The sequence below is a fragment of the Strongylocentrotus purpuratus genome, unplaced genomic scaffold (genome assembly GCF_000002235.5).
Source record: "Strongylocentrotus purpuratus isolate Spur 01 unplaced genomic scaffold, Spur_5.0 spur5_scaffold_19, whole genome shotgun sequence".
Classification (NCBI taxonomy): Eukaryota; Metazoa; Echinodermata; class Echinoidea; order Camarodonta; family Strongylocentrotidae; genus Strongylocentrotus; species Strongylocentrotus purpuratus.
The window spans coordinates 32,803,614-32,818,171 of NW_022145604.1; the positions used below are offsets into that span (position 1 = coordinate 32,803,614).

Sequence of the window (14,558 nt, forward strand, 5' to 3'; positions counted from 1 at the left end):
CCCCCCCCCCTCCCCCTCCCCCTCCTCTTTCTCCCTCTCTTTCTCTGTCTTTCACTTTCTTTCTTGCTTGAATCTTTTCAATATATCGTGGCCGCTATACGTTCTTATCTCTTCTCACGTATACCACAAACGACTCCAATTTTACCGATTCAACGGGGTAAAGTAATTTTGTGTTGGTCTATTATCTGTCTGGTGTCGGTCTCATTCTCTCTCACTCTCTCTCTCTCTCTCTTTCTTTACCTCCAGTCAAAATATATCTAAATTGTTAGAAAGACCTATCTCTCTCCTATCTCTCTCATCTCACCTCTTCTCTTATATTACCCCCTCCGTCTTTCTTTCTTTCCTATATGGATATGCCAATGTTATGGTAATCTTCTCCCATATTATTTTATCATATCATATATGATGGATAGAACAAACATATTTTGTTGCTCCTTGAATCTCCGACAAACCCACCCTTTCTTGCTTAAGATGTTGTCCTACGAGACACTCAAGACCAAGTAGATTGATGATCATGGCCTTGTCATGCGTTTCAAGTGTACATCAGTAATACTTTCAGAGGGAAGTGCTAGCCCTGCCTGCCTGATATTTGTCTTGATGGATTGCCACGTTTTGACATGACTTTGACATGACTTTGTGTCACTGATGTTAACTTGTGAAACACTACTGTGCCATTATTTGTTGCGGAAATAAACGATTAACAATAAACAAATTTGTACTGCTACTACTTATACTTTCACTACTTCTTCCTCTACTATCATCACTACTATTTCTTCTACTACTACTACTACTACTACTACTACTACTACTACTACTACTACTACTTCTACTACTACTACTACTACTACTTCTTCTACTACTACTTCTACTACTACTATTTTTACTACTTCTACTACTACTACTACTACCACTACTACTTCTACTAGTACTGCTACTACTATTTTTACTACTTCTACTACTACTACTACTAGGACTACTACTACTACTACAACTTCTACTACTGATCATAATTATGATAATAATTGATGGAATACATTATGGTGATGATGATGACGTTGATGATAATAATGATGGTAAAGATAAAAAATGGTATACTACTCCTGATAATAATAACAATACTATTAAAATAATGGTACCATGTTGTTTGATTAACAGGGCTCTTTTCCTTAAAAACAAAGCGGTAGATAGTATTGTAATATATTAGATAGCTTAGACGAATACCGAGAAAAGATTGGTCCAGAGCTAGTCATGTGATATCAATTGCGAGGATCGTAATTATTATATTTCCTGGCCGGTAATTTTCGGTGGTTATATTGACCAACTGGTGAATTTTATGTTTTTGAGGACTGTATGTCCTCAAATTTCACCAATACAAATTTCACCAATACCGAGGGTCAATTTTTTTCAATCAATATTTTGTTGGCATTTGTTTCCACATTTTTTTTCTTCCCCAAAAATGCTTCTAAAAAAAATTAAAAATCGCCGACTATGCTTTTTTTGTATAAGAATTTTTTTTTCCCGTCAATTTTATTTTCTCACTTTTTTTAAAAAGTTTGTTTTTCCTTGGAAAAGAAATGGAAAAATTGCGGGCTAAATAAAACTGGTCCCGCCCCCCCCCCCCCAAAAAAAAAATGAAAATTGAAACCAAACCTATCAAGCGACTTTTTGAGCAAGTTCTGAGCAAGTGCAGTTACCAACAAAAGATGCCCCATGTCCACTAAAATACACATCTATAATTACCAACAGAAGATGCCTCATGTCCACTAAAATACACATATGTAAATACCAACAGAAAAGGGGTAACCTCATTATTCATAAGGACCGCAATTCAAAAGGACAGATATTAATAACGTGAACTTCCAATACCTGAATGACCACTATTCGTAACAAGGAACTTCCAATACCTGAAGGACCGCTGTTCATAAAGGCATAATGACCGTTATTCATAAGCACCGCGATTCATAATCCGAGAAGAGGATCGATTTGCATAATACGAGGAGAGGGTCGCTATTCATAATAACAAATGAGGAACGCTATTCATAACACGGAAGGAGGGACGCTATTCATAATACGAGAAGAGGGTCGCTATTCATAATACGAAATGAGGGTCGCTATTCATAAAAAATTAAATCATTACAAAAAATGATGAGAAAGCGAAATATTGGATGGGGGACATTCCCGCGGCTGGTGCGTAGCCGCGGGGGTGACAACATATGGCCCCGACTATGTCGAAAACATACGTTTCTGAACAAATAACGAAAAAGGGGGTGTCCCAATGGTGTACGTGACCCACCATCCCGGTTCGAACCCCCGTCCCCATCACTCCCACAATCAGTCCGACCACGTTGCGCCATTCCGTCCACCCTCCCCGCAGTATTCCCCTGGTACAAGTACATAATTATTAGCGACAATTTTCGTCAAAGCAGTTCATAGATGGCGTAGCTTGTTGTGTATGGGGGTGTAGTAGCGTTGCTAAGGCATTCTCACTGCATTTTTTACTTTTATTTTGTTGCACTTTAGATCTTATCAGACCTACTCCCTATAACCACCAGCACCATCCCCACCCCAACAAAAATGACAATAGATGTTTGATTCATATTCGGATCGCATTACATCTTTGTACGCTACATGACGCAAAGACCTTCAAGGTCCAAACGTGTTAAAGCCCCCTATCCCCCCCAAACAAAACACAATTCTAAAAGGTCCCCCTCCCCACCCCTCTCCGGGGGCCGCGACTAGGCCTATGGTCCGGTCCAACTCCGTTTGTTTATCGGTATTTATGTGACTATATCTCATATATGGTGGCTGTCCAGACAAACCAACTAGGGTTTTTATACAGCAACCAAGTTCCTATTGTTTACTGTCAATATTTTACTATTTTGATAACTGCAACCGAAATTATAATGATTATGTATAAGTATTACTTTTATTATATTTATATCATGTTGGTGTAACTATAATGCTGAATTGAATTAAATTGAATATGATTACTAGAAGCCTGAGGCATGATAATTCCTGGAAAAACGAAAATCTTGAGACTCTTCATTGGCTAAAATTGAAGAGCTTCTGGGTGCCTGTTCCTTGACTTTTGGCACTGGATATGGCTAATGCCACAGCGCTTAGAGACTTCGGTGGTAAGCGCTTTATAAGTAACGTTTTTATTATTATTATTATTATCATTATGCTATATAATGTGTAGGTCCATAAGTCCTACTATAAACAATTACTTTATCAGCGGGGTAAACATATTAGACAGACAGGTTATGGGGATTTCTTTATATAATTATCAAAGATAAAAGGTAAAATATACTTGGACGCCACGGTTCGCATAACGCCTTTCGACCACAAAATCGTATCTTATATGGCTTAAACTCTTGAATATTTAACTTCCTTACTTAAATGTGGAAAATATATCATGCAATAATGTATATACGAAAAGCTTGAATACGCACTATGAACATGACAGACAAAGAAAGAGGACAAAATATACAGTTCCTCATGTAGACAAGGAACATCCCTTCACTGCTATTATGTAAACATGTGTAGAACAGGTGTCACATGCATGTGACACCTGTTCTACACATTCTACCCAATATCCCCTGGGTGTTCATTTCGCATAGTGCATTGATCTTGTGACAAAAACCGACATCGACTTTAAGATTGATGGATAGACTACTTGAGAATTGAGAGGTATCAAATTCATGCTATTGTCATTGTGATTGATAAGGGTAATCAATCTTCAGAAATGATGACATACAGTCCTGATGACATATTATAACATGTCTTTCTTTAAAATACTGGTGAAGATTCATAGCAATTACTGGTACGCAAAAACGAACTCGTTCTGGGGCTACAGCTACCCCCCCCCCCCCCCGGTACTCCATTGAATTGTATCGCATTGCATCGTGTTGTGTTTTATTGCATTGTATAGTACGTGTAGTACAGTATTGTAATGCATTACGTTGTATTATATTCTATTCTATTCTATGATTTGGTATTGTATTGCACATTGTAACTTTTCTGTTATCCTTTAAGTGTATATAAATTGATACATCAGGTTTGGGTTTTAATACAATTTGAATTTTAGGGGTATTGATGAATATTTCCTTAACAGTAAGACGTAAACGAGAAGTCTTTCGTAAATGCCTGGCGAAGCCCTCCCTCACCCTGAAACAAGATTAGTTTTGTTTGCAATGTTCTGTGATTTAAGATGTAAACTTTGTCTTATCAGCTACGTTAATCGATATACTGTGCCTGTTGAAATATTTGTGAAAATAATTGGTACGCATGAAAAGGGTAAGGAAATAGGAGTAAACGTTATAATGTGACATGTGAGACTTCTCTGAGGGTTCATTGTAGCAATGCGATTACAAATGCTTTCGAGAAATACATCTTAAGCAATATCAATTGAATTATTCTCCATTACCTTTTGCAATGTGCGAACATGATACACGTAACCATTGGCGTACAGTGGGGTCAGTCATGAAGGGGGCCCCGGGGCCACCATTCTTTAGTCTACTAGAGTAGCGTTTTTCAACCTTTTTTCTTATAGTCACGGCACCCTTTTAGGAGCTAAAAGGTCTCCCGTCATCCCGATTCAAAATGCATCAATGAGGTTTTGTTTTCCATCACTCGTACACGTAGACATACGGGCACATTTTCGTGTGATTTCAGGGGGCAGATTGACTAGACCTGGGAGGGCATATATACCCCCTTGTCTCTTTAGAGTGGGAAAACTCTGTATTTCAAAGTGAAACGGACACACCTACATACATGTACTCTCTATGTCTCTTTTTCACTTTGTCTTCCAGCTTTTAGTACTACCATCTCCATTTCTTTTTCTTCTCTGCTGTATAGGCTTTCATCAAGCACGCAGAGTGGATCATCCCAAAGCGTTTTTGATATTCGTGTAATGCACCTCTTACAACAGATGTCGTGACTAATACTTACTATGTTGTCCCCGTGTAACTGATTCACAACATAATATAATCTTTGAAGAGCGTGGGGGGGGGGTCGGAGCACTTATCTCCTTATATTATCTCACGTTCTTTTTTTCTTTTTGTTCATTTCTCTCCACGCTCTCACCTCTTTTTTTTTTTGCCATTCTATTGGGAGGGGGCACGTAGCTACGCCTCTGTACGTAACCTGAGAACGATTTCTATGTAGGCAGTACAATAAGGTATTGATGTTGGCCTTGAGTTGGTTTCTTGAAAGTCTTTGCGATCGTGTTAAAGGAAAAATGAGAATGAAAGACAGGGATGATCAGTCGTTATGACAGATCTTTATCTGTATGCATCCAGAGAATTGTAACTTATATCCAAAAAACAAGAAAACTTTTGTCTAGAACTTGTGTCTGAAAGATCATTGAGCGCAATCTATCTACATGTAAGTTTCGAACTAATTGACCCCCCATAATGTTGTGACACAATCGAATTTACATCCGGCTCGGGTATTATCGTATCTCTCGAGTCAGTCAGCTGATTTTCTCCTCCTCCTCCTCCTTCTCCTCCTGGTTCTACTTATTTTCATTTATTTATCTATTTATTTATAATTTTTTATCTTTTGGGGGATTTTTAACCTTGACACAAATCCCTTTCTTTTATTTTTTCTGCACTCTCCTATAACGCGTGTTACCTTTTCTGAAAACAAATACAGTCTTGTATATAGTATTTGCCAGGGCGGCGATCCCGGGTGGACGGGGGGAAACGTCGCCCCTCCCCCCCCCCCCCCCCCCTCCTCCCTTAGATTTTTTTTTTCAGGGGGGAAGATTCCTCCCGGAAAATATGAAAAGTGCCCCCAAAATGTATAGCGTATACTGACTAAAGACGGCAACACACTTTTAAGCAATTTAAACTCCACTTGCTTTGCTCTACCTAATCGTAAATACTTTAACCCCCGCCCCCACTTTGAAAAACGTTCCGCGGGGCCTGCATGTATCATGTAAGAATGGGGGGGGGGTAATGCGGATGTTTCCCCCCCCCCCCCCCTCCCCAACGTTTTTGCTCATTACGCCACTGCTTCCTCGTCTCTCTTATTTCGTCGTCACCCCCCCCCCCCCGGTCATGGAAAGAAATTGCCGCCCCTGATATTTGCACATATATGTCAGTGTTATTTTGCTAGAGGCACATGTCATAGAGAAGGCACGTTTGTGACCCTAAAATTTGGGTCAAATATAGCGGTTTCCATTGAGAAAGGCTTAGGGCTGTGCGAATCTACTATTATGAAAAGGGTTAGCAATGCGTTGTGTGCTCATTCTGTGTGTGGAGCTTACATCGTCCTTTGTATCCCGCTTGTCAGCGATCTATTGTTATTCACTCCGCTATACAATGGACGAGTCTGCTCTGCTTCGTCGTTGTTATGGACCGTAACTACGATCAACAGGATCAATATAAACCCCTCCTTTCGGACCCCATACGGAGCATGAAATACTATACACAACCGGTGCTTGAGGGAAATCATGCCTCTCAGAACCTGTATGTTTACAGTCGAATCCACACGGAATTTTTTTTATACTTTTCCTCAAAACTCGATCCAAAGGCTCTTTTCAGCAAAGGTAAGATGTCAATTTTTCACTGCAATTACACATGACATTATGCTCTGTATACTATGCTAAGATGTATTTGTAGTTCCTTTATCACCATCTAGGACTCCCATATTGTCTGCTTTAGTACGTAGGGCTTCAAACAAAGTCTACTTTTATGTGAACGAGGTACTTTTGATAATTGTTTGTATCAACCATTGAGTGGTAGTACAGCAATCATTCAATTCAATTAAATATACAAATTCTTAATTTTCATTTTACAATCTTAATTTTTGTTTTGCGTGTGTGTGTGTGTGTGTGTGTTGTTCACTTTTTTTTCTTCTCCTCTGACAAGTAATGTGTAGATGTAGACTTTCAGGTCAGTAGTGACCCAGAAGCGGTCCTATCTCCGAACGCTCTCACTGTTATAATATTCATACCAAGACCAGTCAAGTTAGATCTGTCACTGTCTTCATATCACACCTTATTAAGCCCATCCTTGACTCTAAAGGGCCAGAAAGAGAATTAGTTGAGAATTAGTATCAAGCACAATAATAACTATAATTATGATGATAATAATGATGGCGATATATATATTGAAAATAATAATGATAATAATGATGATAAAGATGATGATAATAATATTGACGATATATCTACTACGTACTCATATACCCAAAGACTCTTGATCAAGATTCGAAAACAAATATTAAAAAAAAGAATAGTTCGACCGATAATCTACTGGCAATTAATCTTGAATTATTGATTAATAGATACGGATTCAGCTCTGTTTGAAACCCACATAATCATGGAAATTGTATGTTTGTGTATCCAACCAATCATATTCAAATGGAAACACCTGTTCGATTAAGTTCTGAGAATTTTGTATTCATTCTATAGGGTAAAAATTGATTGAAACCTCGTTCATTACGTATACCTTAAATTATATAGACATACAATGTAGTGTATCTGGTTGATAATATCCATTTACGTCCTCATATTTATTACGGGCTGAGTTTCATCTCTCATTAAAAATGAGGTAAACAAAGTCTAGTATGTAATGCAGGCAAGGTGGGAAACGATAGTATACTTATTATTCTGATTTCATTCTGGGAAAAGATAATCAAATCTATCAAGTGTTCCTTTTGTTATTACATTTTAATGCCTTTTAAGAATGTTTCTACTTTTTCTTGTTGCATTGTGACATTATAAAATGGCATTCGCAACGGTTTTTATTGTATCCTAATTAATGTCCTAAATATATATTGTACTAATAAAGAAATCTATGTCTTATCTTCTTGTACGGGCAGGATTTTACACTTGTCTTTGAATGCTGTGAAATTCTTAATTGAATCAGCTATCTTTACCAGAGCCGAGCCTAGATTCAAATATTTACTTTTCATGCTGCCGTGAGTGTATATAGTATGTACACGATAGAAGCTTGACAACATAAACATGATCGTAACAATTAGCATTGAGATGTCAAGCTTCTCTCTTCTATACATACATCCGGGGTTTTAATGATAAGATAAAACATTGTTTTTCTTTTCTTCAATTAAGGTGAGCAGCAGAATGCTAAGCGTTGTGCAACTTAGGAATAGGAACGAAATACATTTTTTATTGTAATGATCAAGAACGATCGAAGTAAATTCTACAACCCTTGCATTTCAGTCTTATGGTGCTTAATATTATTGTTGAAATAGGATCTTGTCTTCATGGCAAAATTTCCCCTCATTGGTTAATCTTCAATTTTATATTTCTATTTTCCACAGTTAGAAACTGCTGAACTTAGGGAGGAGCTGTCCTAGTGTCTCCAGGTATCATTTTAGATTGACAGCGTATGAAGACGTCATGACAATGGTGCATTCAAGGAGTGCTATTATTGGGAGCAAGACCAATCGTCTTGGTCCTAATACAGACCGAGCAACGACAGGTGATGGACATAACCGAGCAACCTCAGTCGTAAACCAGGGTACTGTTAGTCTCATTGACAAGTCCAAGTTTCAATCTGGACAAGATTTGTTGGTAACAAGAAGTGATTCCTATTTGATTCGTCCTCGTGAGAGACCAGAAGATATCTGGAAACGACCACCACCTGATTTTACTCTTCAAAGATACATGCCTAAACCTCCAAAACGTAACACACGTGAATCAATGCAACCATGGCGTTGGGGAACATTACCAGGTGAAAAGAAAATCGCCCAGACCATAGCGGAAAAACCAACTGTGACACTTCCAAAGATTCTACAACCACCACGTCCAAAGAGTAGGAAAATCCTCACTAGGTTTAAGATACCTGACTCAGATGAGGCTAGAAAAGTAGCTGTTAAACAACTCGTACATCATAAAGAGAAGTTTGAGAATCCTCAGCCGCATGACTTTAGACAGGTGAGCATCAAATATCTTAAAGTATTATGGTATAAGTTTCTTTCTTTTGTAAGTGCTATCTCGTTGACAAAGAGGGTAACATTATATTTGATATTTAAGAATGAAATGAATGATGACATATGTTTTGACTGGAATTTCATATTACTGATGACAAAGTTAACCTAGACTTTTGTTTATGTACAATGATTTTGTTTTTATCATACCTCGTTGCAAACCAAACGTATGACACACATCAGCCCATAATACGAATTATATTTATATATCTATTATTTTCTATATTTATTTTATTTCATTTTATTTATTGAAACATATACAGGATAAGAATATGAGTTGTATAAAAAAAATTTACTTCGAACTCATGGTTTTCAACATGAAACGTTGCATTAATTAGAGATAACAAATATTATATGACAATTTTACAATCTGCATTGATATTAAAATACAAAGAAAAGTGGAAGGCATAAATACGATACTCAGTATATCATGTATCATAGTTGCGTAGCCCACTAAGACTGTGGTATTTTATTCAACTCAATCCTACCATAATTTACGAAATGAGTCATCTTGATTTGTTCGCGTTTTTTCAGTATCCACCACTGGGTCCACTTGGTTTGCCAGAGTTTGTAACATCCGAAGAAAGGGATCCTTACAACATCAAGTTTAAAACAGAGAACGTCGATATAGGTAAGTCAATGCTTTCTTCAATTGATCCTGCATGATAGTAAAGCTGAAATACTTAGGAGCTTCGAATTCATGCTCTCATTTATGCTTTCATATCGTATATATATTTCTATCAATCAATTTGATAACTATATCTATTCCACAAACACCAGTTGTAATCATTTTTCTATCTGATTATATTTTTACAGTGTACGGTCTTCCTCCTCAACTTTCTGATCGGTTTAATGGTGATCAGATGGGTCGAGACGTTTTAAAACAACCTCCAAAGTATGAACAACATTTACTTCATCCAACGGGCAAGTGGCCATCACCATCAGGGGAGTTCTCGGTAAGCCTCTATATTGCTTCGCTTTGATTTTCTTACACAAATAAGGCTTGGTAGCTATTATTGTTTGAACTGTTTACATATGTTTACTTGATCCTTCTGTAATTGTTAAATACCAAACACATTGATAGAATTAGATTAGATTGGATAGAAAAAACATAGACATTGAATAGACATGACTTGATCTTTATCAGTGTATTGATAAATATCATAAAGAGAATAAAATGTCAAATTGCTATACTAACCGTATCAGCAAAAATATCCCCTGGACAATAACCACCGGCAAATTACCCCCCGGAAAAATACCCACCCCCCCCCCCCCCCCCAACGACACTAAACCCTTTGGAAAATTACCCACAAGGACAACCACCCCCCCTTCCCCATCCCCCAAGGAGAATTACCCCCCCCCCCCCGGAAAATTACTCTCGTGGACAACAACCCCCGTGGTCAGTTCCCCCCTCCCACCTCTGCTCATTAAGGTGAAGTCTACCCTGATAATAAGTTCGGGGGGAATCGTCCTAGGGGGTAACTATCCCGCTAGTAATTGGCCGGGGTGATTGTACATAAGTAATTGTTCTAGAACCTGAACATCGTTTGAGCATTAAGTATGATGGATATGATACCAATTTAAGCTGTGAATCTTAGCAGTACTTTATCAACTGAAAATCTTCATCATGATTTTCCTTTATAATAGAACTTCAAACTACACGTTCACTTCATTCATGCCTCAACTAATATCATTCATACACTGGATCTTCTTCACCACTTTCTACCTTTCTACTTCTCTTTCACTACTTCTTCTTTTTCTTCTTTCTCTTCTTGGATTTCTTCTGTTGTTATGCGATCAATTAGATCAAGCGCTTTAAATCACATCGAAACTATGGTAACATATTGTCTCCTTTATGTTTGTCTTTGAATCCATAGCGCTATCGAGCACGGAATCGATCACCAACTACTGTTCTCATGGACAATGTAGAGGAGACTCTCACGAAGAAATGGGCTTTGGAAAAACAGGAGCGTCTTCGAAGAAACAAGGAGCGAGAAGAAGCAGAGAAGAAACTTATCTTCGAACAGAAAGTGGCTAGGGAAGTTGCCCATGTCACTAAGAAGACTAAAGATCTTGAGACACGGGACGATGAGTTTGGTGCTTGGCATGATCATCTTCATATGAAGAATAGTCGTGGATATGATCATGGAAGTTCATATAGTACGATATCGAGTGATATGACAAGTGATTTATGATCACGATAATTCATTTGAAGGATATGATATACAGATGAAGCAGTTTAAAAGACATCTTGTTATATAAGCAGTATCTGGGAGCACGCTACAAGAGTCATATCTCGCACTACGGGGCAACGTGTCTGACACAGCCGGTTGTAGCAACTACTCCGAAAGATCAAGAACAATTAATCTTGATCTAAGGAGACACGAACGAACGAACGAACAAGGAGTATCTGAACCAAATCAAATCGCTAATCACTGGATTTACGAATGACTCTGAAAACCGTACCAAGGCATCAATGAGAACCATATATTCTTTCAAATACTATAAATCTCTTACATTTGTTTTTAAAATTTGGGTTTCGTTATTTTCAACGCTCAGTGGAAGGAAGTTACTGACTTTATCATTTAGCAGATAATCTATTTTCATTTCGCCTATCATGTGCAGTATAATAGAAGCTAATAATACGAATGTGAAGGTAAAAGGTAACACTACAGAGTTGATGCATGAAACTTTTTTGTTACGATAAGAGTTTTTTTTTCGATTCAATAGACCTCTCGAACGGGTCATGAAATACGAATACTTGGATTCAGATTCAGAGTGAAGATTGAATTCAAAAGGGACATTATCTTTTTCGTCTTTCTAGCATACTTTTGTTTCCCTTAAGCATCATGCGTATATTCGGATAGTCCATTATAATCACTGTAAATTTTGAAGAAAGGTATCTAGTTGCTACCCAAAATATCAGATTCACACCACTCTTACAAAAAACACTTTAGATGATATCATTTTTTCCAGAAAAAAAAATAGATGATTTATTAATTAAATCACACCGAACTGATTTTTTTTTCTTCGTGAAACATGATATCGATAACCAACAACTATCTGCAAAAAGAGTTCGAGGAATTCTGCTGAGTACAAATAAAACTTTTTAAACGGGTGTCGCTTAAAACTAGTGTATCAAAAATGTTGAATATTTTGAGATTTATCTCCCTCAAAAGATCCCAAGTCTAAAAGTATAACATGGCTACGTTCCTACAAAACTTCAAAAGATCCAAAGTCAAAACGAAGACAGAAACGAAAAGTCTTAATAAGTTTGGCACCCAAGATATGATTAAAGTGTAATCTAATATTGATAAATCAAAAAAGGAAATTTAAACTTCTAACTGAATTGAAAGAAGTCTCATAAATGAAATGGAGAAGAAAAAAAAATCATTTGAGACCAGTTCAATGATATTGTTTGATTAATTGTTGATAATTTGTTTACATACTTGACCCTAATCATAGTTTATAAGTCCAAGCCAATTAAGCACTTCAATCAATCTCAAGTTAATGATTTGATTTGATTAGAGGATTTATGAATTAAATGTAGATCACCTTAATTTATCTAGGGCGGTAGACTTCTGGAACAAAACCTTACAAACAAATGTTACTATAAAGTGGGACTCTTTATGGTTATTTAAATTGAAATATGCTCGTGATAATTATTTGATACAATTCAACTTTAAATTTATGTATAATATTTTACCAACACCTGTTAATTTATTCAAATGGAAAATCAAAGAAAACAATTTGTGTTACTACTGTAATAAACCTGGTACTATTATACATGTATTTTTTGAATGCGAAAATATTTATCGATTTTGGAACGTTATCGAAATATTATTATGTAACTCCTTCTGTAAAGATTTTAAATTCTCACCCATTTGTGTTGTATATGGTTTTCATGACGCAAAAGAAAATGTTATAGATATTGACCTAATACTTCATTATGCTTTATTTGCAATCTATAAAGCGAGTGTTGGAAGTCAATCTAATAAAAATGTAGTGACGAGAATAATAAGCAAATATTTTTTGTTTATGTTAGAATACAAAATAGAAGTTGAGGAAAACAGAACTAAAACAACGAATCTGAATATTATTAAGTGGAAGGAAACTATAACTAATTTAAAATCTGCTATTAAGTAAATAGAAATATAATTTGATTTGACCTCATTTAGACATGTGATTCAGTGATTTGTTATGAATATTTATGTACTATGATGTTATCCATGATTTTACCTGAATAAAGATTTATTTCAAAAAACAAAAAAACAAAAACAAAAAAGGAAATTTAAACTTCTAACTGAATTGAAAGAAGTCTCATAAATGAAATGGAGAAGAAAAAAAAATCATTTGAGACCAGTTCAATGATATTGTTTGATTAATTGTTGATAATTTGTTTACATACTTGACCCTAATCATAGTTTATAAGTCCAAGCCAATTAAGCACTTCAATCAATCTCAAGTTAATGATTTGATTTGATTAGAGGATTTATGAATTAAATGTAGATCACCTTAATTTATATTCACACCCTTGTGCAATTTTGGATGTGATGTGCAGGAATGTGGTTTGTGCCATTAATAAAGGCAGTTTGTAAATATATGTACGTATATATGTATAAAGTATGAAAAGCTGAAATAAATTATGGAGTACGAATACTCAATGAAATGAATAATCTTTTCTGTCGCTTTTTTCTTCTTGTTTTATCCCACTTTTGCGATAACTACGAAAAATAAAAGAAATATCTATATCAATCATGTGTAAGCTCCATAACCAGTCAAGTTTCCTCCCAATCCCCTGTTTTAATTGGATAGAATAATGGGGGATCTAAGAAGGCAAAGTGACAACTGTTACGGTGTAAATAATAATTTAAGAGGTCTTTGATTGTTCACCCTATACCCCCTCCCCAACTCACTAATGAAAAAAAAGAAACAAGAATGAAAACGATTTTGTCTATGGGGGCCGAGCAAATTTCTAACTTTCTGTGTTTGTTAATTGTTTTAATCTGAACAAAACTTCTGCGACGCCCAGCCCCCCCCCCCCCCCCCCCCCCGGCCGCTAAGTCCCTTTCATATTGTCTTTGAACTTTCCTGCCAGAGATCGCTTAGCAAACACTGAGATGTCATATTGTTGTCAGGCAAGACGAAAACCCTCCTTTTTCTGTCTTTCTTTCCTGAACATAGCGTTAAATTCATCAAGAATAATTGCTTTGTAGTCTCAATGCATTACATTTTGTTCAAATAATCTATGCAAGCTAAAGTAGTTATTAGAAGAACAAACGTAAATGAGAAATAATAAAACCGATCCTAAATATTGATTCACTACTTAATCGTTTACAAGATTGCTTGAGCATATACGTGACAGCAATGAAATGAAACAATGAGAAAGAGATAAACCAAAACAGTTAACATACAGGGAAATATCGACGTTTTTAATATCGAGAGAATGATCATGATAACTTGCGTCGATCTCTGAAGCTTTTATCCTTACATAATCAACCAATTTCAGATGAGAAGGTACCACGGTAACTATTTATTTGTCTCATCAAGTGTCTTTACAGTTAGCTTTTCACGGTATTTCTTGACTTCTTTTCCTT

The 14,558-nt window shown here is 36.4% G+C and overlaps 1 protein-coding gene and 1 long non-coding RNA gene across 2 annotated transcripts; one reads left to right on the plus strand and one right to left on the minus strand.

Annotated features, from left to right (window-relative positions):
• The first annotated feature begins 6,392 nt into the window (after positions 1–6,392).
• Positions 6,393–12,275, plus strand: LOC763406. Its single transcript, XM_030990938.1, has 5 exons — positions 6,393–6,553; positions 8,293–8,908; positions 9,496–9,592; positions 9,778–9,917; positions 10,839–12,275. Exons 2-5 carry the CDS (start codon positions 8,372–8,374, stop codon positions 11,154–11,156), a joined length of 1,092 nt encoding a protein of 363 aa, XP_030846798.1. The 5' UTR covers positions 6,393–6,553; positions 8,293–8,371; the 3' UTR covers positions 11,157–12,275.
• LOC115926241 lies at positions 11,689–14,545 on the minus strand. The gene is made up of 2 exons (XR_004065036.1): positions 13,476–14,545; positions 11,689–12,516 (listed from the first exon to the last, which is right to left on the minus strand). It is a non-coding gene; the product is annotated as an uncharacterized LOC115926241 (long non-coding RNA).
• Positions 14,546–14,558: the final 13 nt, after the last annotated feature.

Coding starts and splice junctions, on each gene's coding strand:
- LOC763406 (XM_030990938.1), top strand. CDS start 8,372: ATGACAATGGTGCATTCAAGGAGTGCTATTATTGGGAGCAAGACCAAT. Junction 8,909..9,495: donor AGCCGCATGACTTTAGACAG/GTGAGCATCAAA, acceptor GCGTTTTTTCAG/TATCCACCACTGGGTCCACT. Junction 9,593..9,777: donor AACAGAGAACGTCGATATAG/GTAAGTCAATGC, acceptor ATATTTTTACAG/TGTACGGTCTTCCTCCTCAA.